We start from the raw sequence: 6,000 nt of genomic DNA on the forward strand, positions 1-6,000 counted from the left end.
GATTACACCTGGAGGCAATGGGAGTTCGTCTTTCTCTTATGAAGCATCTCTGAAATCGGCTTGGTTGTGTAAGCGTACTGTACGTAAAGCGGGGGATGTACGATTCCATTGAGTATTTTCAGCACAACAACGCTATTGTCATTAATACCATCATCATCCACTCTGGCTTCCTCACTGGAGTCTCAGACGTACACACGCAATGTGACTGGGACATCGGTCTAGACGACACTGACAATAACGATACAACGATGGGCACACTAACGCTGCCTCATCACACTTTTCAGGTGATGACAGGCCTGGATTGCTGGGTGGCAAATTGAAACGCTTGGAGGCCACTGACTCATATGCTTCCTGCTCAAGTAAGGCAGATGTTTTGATTAAATTCTTTTTTTTAGTCTACCTTCCCATGCAGGAGACGGTGGAGTAGCTGGATAAAAAGGTTCAAACGATCAAGATATATACATACCAGTCAATTGCAAGTGTGGCTGTGCACCTAATGCACTGCTTAGTATTCAGTTTCTCGTTTTATTCATTGCATGCGTTGTAGAAGTTTGAAAAAAAAAAATTAGGACGATGATTTAGCCTCAGTCGTATGCTTTTGTTAAGTATTAAAGACCTTTCGTTCTGTTAGTGCGAGAGCAGACAGGAGATCCATCAGGACAATTTTATTTTAGTTAATAAATTTGTGATTTTTTGGTAAAAATGACATTACATGGTTTAGGGGTAAGGTTATGTTGATGTAGCAACTTGAACTGAGAATTAAAGAACTGAAAGTACTTTGAGTAATCCTGAAGGGGGTTTGATGGGGGTGAGGTCAAGACCCTGCACGGGCCAGCAATGTTGTCCCATACCAAACTATTCCAAACATGTCTTTATGGCCCTTACTTTATGCAGTGGGGCAAAGGCTTTGTAGAGAGAGAATGATCTTTTCAAAAACATTTTTTGCTGAAGCTAAACCATGAGGCGTGTCCACAAACATTTGTCCTTATGGTGTACATTATGTTTCCGAATCAATTATTTGCTCACACAACCTTCAGCACACAACTGTCGCTTTTTGCTAACTTTCTTTCCATCTGCTTAACAAGATGAAAAGATTGCTAAAAATACACAGAGATGTCCCACCTCTCCAATCGGTTTCTTCTTGATTTCTCTCTCATCCTAACTGCTGTTCTCCCGTTTCAGAAAACGATTTACAGTAAGGACTAAAGTGGAACTGTGGGAATATCACAGTTCACATTTTTCATTGGGAATGAAACATACACGCTTGGGTAAATGGTTCACACATCCACTCAGTGTGCCACAAAGTTCATCTACGTATCCTCGCATCACTTTCTTTTTTTCCCTCATTATCCCTCCTGCAGCTTTGCGCTCCCCTCTTGGTCTTTCTCCATTAAAAAAAAAAAAAAATCACAATTCTGCTCCATGCTCTCCCCCGGTCCCACTGCTTCGCTCCCTTTGCTTATTTTTCTTATCAATTCTGCTTTTCCCCTCTGCAGTGTATTCCCCTTGTTCCCCTGGGAAGGATCATCACTGTGGACGTGTGTGTGTGTGCATGTGTGTGTGTGTGTGTGTGTGTGTGTACGCACACTACCACGTGAGATACTCGTCATTCAAGAGTCCTCATGGGAACAGGAATATACTCAGAAGTGGGCACTTACATGATGCATTTTCCATTTTATGTGTGCAAAATGATGTTCAGCCTTCAGCGTAATCTACTATCAGTGCAATGTTCATCTTCTAAAAGCAACTGTTTATGTCAGTAAACTCGCGGCTGCATGAGTGAGTGAGATAGCAGGAAACTCACCTTATGTCAGCTTTGCATAGAAAAAAAAAGCAGCAAAGGGAGTTGGAACATGGAATGCCTGGTTACATAAGAGCCTTCCTAGAAATGGAAGGCATTCCTTTTTTTTTTTTTGCGCCAAATAAATGCAGTGGCACGTCCAAAGCCAACTCATAAATGACGTCACACCATGATCGCCATGATGGAGGTTTTCGGATTCTTTGATCATATGAGTGGTAACTAACCAACCATTTCTTAGCTCTCACAAACAAAACAAAGATCACATGATCAAAATCCATCAATAGATTAAATGACTTGAGCCGTCACCATCAAATCTTTTGTACCAAAACTAGCGGGTTAAAAAACACAAATGTTCAGTTATCCAAAAAGAAGAAAAACTACCGTAAATTCCAGACTACAAGCCGCGGAAAAAAAATCCTTATATAAGCCGCACCTGACTATAAGCCGCAGGGTTCAAAATTTTTAGAAAAAAGTCGCGGCTTATAGTCCGGAATTTACGGTACATTAAAACAGGTACACACAAGTAGTAGCAGAATATAATCAGTCAATCTGAACTTTGCTGACTTTGATTTCAGCAAATTACAAACTGATCAACCTCTACTGCTGTGAAGTGACAAAAGTAGTTAAATTGCATTTTGATTAGATATATGGTCATTTGCTATGCGACCATGACATCAAATACAAGAATAAGTCTAAAGAAACATGATGGAGCTCAACACAAACTAGCAATTTCCATGTCCTGACTGTTGTTATTAATCAGCTCCATTCAAAGTGTGGGAAATAGATTGCAAGGAAGTGAGAATTTTGTCCAAGGGGCTTAGTACTCAGTATGCCTGCTGCTTTTGTTGTATTCATCCAAACAGGGTGTGATTTATTGGCTCTCCAGGAAGCCAAATAAATGCAATCAACTGGCAGGGAGAAATATACAAGAATTATATTTTGCATTTTTGAATTTTGTAAGCACCCGCATTTTTCATGTAGATTTAAAAACTTGAGTGTTTTGGATGCTTTTCTTGATGTGCAATCATGTTTGCTCTCCTGAGAATTTTCGATAGGAGAGTCTGGTGCTATGGTTGATAGAGTTTTTTGCTTTGTTTTTGGCAGTCCACGCACAGCTTTTACACTTCGGTGCACGTTGAAGGGCTCACGAGCTTGACGTAAAATTATGACACGAGGGAAGCTCTGCAATGACGGCAATCGGTGTAACACGAGTTACTAAAGACAACATATAAAGCACATGCAAACACAGCCTGTATAAGGTGTGCCATTGTTGAGACGATGCAAACTCTTCGACTTAGCTAATGTTGAGCTGTTCTTCGGATCATTTTCAGCAGCTGTTGCTGGTTGCAACAAAGTTGTGCACACCATTTCTACACGGTCCACAATTCTTGAGCTATCAATTAATCAACTAATTAATTCACATGTCCAGCTAAAACGCATAGTTTGCAGGTCTGGGTTTAATGCTGTCATAAACATTCTGTAGCATGGCAGTTTAGCAGGAGCCTATTTCTGTCACTCAAAGTGCAGTTTAGGTCTGGAGTCAATCCCAGCTGACTTTGGGTGAGAAGACTGCCAGACAATTTCAGGGTGCATACAATGAATTATTAACACTCATATTCATACCTGTGTGCAGTTTCAAATGACAATATTCTCGTGGAGAATGTGCAAAATCCACACAGGAAGACCAGAGCCAAGTTTCAAACCCAGAACCTTAGAAATGTTTGTTTGAAGAATGGACACATGGCAGTGTACATGACCATTTGCTTGTCAAAATTGGCTGTAACATGTTTTTCTTCTGACCAACTAATCATGGAATAACGCTGAGCTCATCAGTGGCAATCACCGTGAGGACAAACTGTATTTGAACGCTAATTGGTCAAAGAAAGAGTCCCATAATTTGGGTTAAATCAGCCACTATTATTTATTCTGCATGACCTGGGCAGATTAGATTGATAGAGGCATAACATGGACTATTTTAAAAGCTCCAGTCTACATGTACTGAAAGCAGTAGAGCCAAAAGACATGCCTTGAAATGAAAATACTTTTAAGAATAAACAAAAAAAATTTCATGGAACAAAAATAGAATTTTGGTTGCAAAGTAGGTCAGTAGGTAGGATAGTGTTTTTCTTCCACAATTGAGCTTCTTGTTGCAGCCACTCACCACGTCAATCAACAGGATGACCATGCTTACCTTCCAGAGTCACATCCTTGCCAGCCCGTTTGAGCGCCTGCACCGCCTCGTCGTGGCTCGCGTCCCTCAGGTTGATCCCGTTGACAGACAGGATGGCGTCCCCGACGTACAGCGCTTGCGTCTGGTCCGCAGCCAACCCCTTGAAGATCTTACTGATCAGGATGGGCATCTTATTCTCCCGGCCGCCTTTAATGCTGATCCCCAGTCCGCCGACGTCCTGCTTGGTCACCTTGACGCACCGCTTCCTGTTGGCGATGGTCTCCGGCACGGGTTCGGGCAGGTCCGGCAGCCTCGGACCATTGTTGGAATTGTTGTTGTCAAGGTAGGATCCATTGGTGACGACTCCGTTGGAGTTGACACCGTCGTCCTCGCAGCTCAACGTGAGCGCCTCCTCGTTTAAGTGCGCCCAAACTTTGTGCCAGCGAGCCCGCACGAGAACCTCCACAAATCCACTCTCCTGCACGCTCGTTAAGACTACGGCCATGTTTGGACCATGTCTTCGGCACACGTCTTGCTTGCACCCGAGCTGCCGGACTTTGACCCGCACAACTTTTCTCCACGCGACGCCGTGCGAGCAGCACGTATTTTGCGGAGCACCCTTCCACAGGTTCTCTGCTCGGCGCGCGCGTGTTTGTGCGCGTGCATGTGTTTGCAAGTGTATGTTGGGTGGAGTTTGCTGTCCGCTATCAGACGATCAAACCTCCGCGACCAGTGTGTGTGCAACGCGTCAACATTTTGACACACACATAGGAATGAGCAACCTCAAAATGAGCGCCTCCTCATTCGTGCCCTATTATCGTCACAGTGGCGCAACATAGCATACTAATGTACTGTCTAAAGTTAGACTTGCCATTTCCGATCAGCCATTATTTAACAATATCAAAATCCAAATATTGGCAATGAGAAATAAAATTGTACACAGATCGTTTGTTGTCCAGTGTGCGTGTGCGTGTGCGTGCACGGATGGAGGCGTGGGGTCGGTTGCGCGCCTCCAGGAATGCGCCTGTTCCAGTTTTTTTGGACAACTCCAAATCTAGAAAGACAGAAAGAAAGCACGAGAGAACATCAAATAAATTATTTTTCTTTTCCCATCATCAACATAGCACCCCATCCCGGCACTCACGTTTCCCACATTTGTGCAATGGGTGCACACATATTATTCCATATTTTAATGTCATGTTTGGAGGAACTGTTGCCCCTTAAACCTGCTGCGAGGTGAGTGATGTTGCTATGACACCTACTGGTGTGACAGAACATTTAGCGGCCCGTCATTCTTAATTTTATTTTCAACCCTTTGACCTCTCAAGTAGAAGCATAAGCAGCTGTTCATGTAGGCTTGCCTACTGTGTGCTGGAGTTGCAACTTGCGTGGGAATGAAAAGAAAAGTACTTCCCTATCAACGGGAAATGATTATAGGGTAAATAGCCTAATTGGGGAATATGTGAAGTTGGAAATACAACAAGCACCAGAAGTTGGTTGGTTGAATGAGCAGGATGAAACACAAGTACCTGAATTACTGCTCAAAAGTGCAACGCACAAGTTAGGGAGGGAGAACTGAAATAAGCAAAGATAGGTTTAGATTGATTTGAGAAAATATAATTCATAGAACATTTTGTGTTAATGAGGTGTTGTGAAAAATATGTGATTGATTAAAAAAAACTTTTATATGGAAATGAGCCATCCACTTCAATGGACATTCTTGGTTGGGGGAAATCACCTTGAAAACTAATAAGCACACAAATAAAACGACTAAGAGAAATAGGCGGTCTTGATAAAAGTATGTGAAGGTTAATTAATTGCTATTTGAAGCTATGGTGGCTGATGCAGGAAGAAATGTTCACAAGCAATTTGGATTTACAATATAATTTAAACCAAAACTGCTATAATCTGTCCATTCGGATTCATACTTGTTGCACGGCTGAAAACCACGCCAGAGATATATTAGATAAAAAATGATTTTAATCCCTTCACTTACATTGTAATGTAGTTCACGTTTTAGTTTTTAGTA

The 6,000-nt window shown here is 42.3% G+C and overlaps 1 protein-coding gene across 15 annotated transcripts in view; it reads right to left on the reverse strand.

Moving 5' to 3' along the window:
* The window catches only part of sntb1 (syntrophin, basic 1), a 34,556-nt gene extending 29,824 nt beyond the window's left edge, over positions 1-4,732 (reverse strand). For 9 of the 15 annotated variants that reach the window (XR_009715899.1, XR_009715901.1, XR_009715902.1 and 6 more), the window contains exon 1: positions 3,993-4,724. Coding sequence is in view for 1 of the 15 variants with exons in the window: in XM_061288188.1 (XP_061144172.1) it covers positions 3,993-4,476 (484 nt within the window). In the remaining 14 variants the exon portion in view is untranslated. Of the gene's footprint in view, positions 1-3,992 lie in introns of all 15 variants that reach the window. The other 6 variants (XR_009715908.1, XR_009715906.1, XR_009715911.1 and 3 more) reach the window with 1 other exon arrangement.
* Positions 4,733-6,000: the final 1,268 nt, after the last annotated feature.

The sequence above is a fragment of the Syngnathus typhle genome, linkage group LG10, assembly GCF_033458585.1.
Source record: "Syngnathus typhle isolate RoL2023-S1 ecotype Sweden linkage group LG10, RoL_Styp_1.0, whole genome shotgun sequence".
Lineage (NCBI taxonomy): Eukaryota > Metazoa > Chordata > Actinopteri > Syngnathiformes > Syngnathidae > Syngnathus > Syngnathus typhle.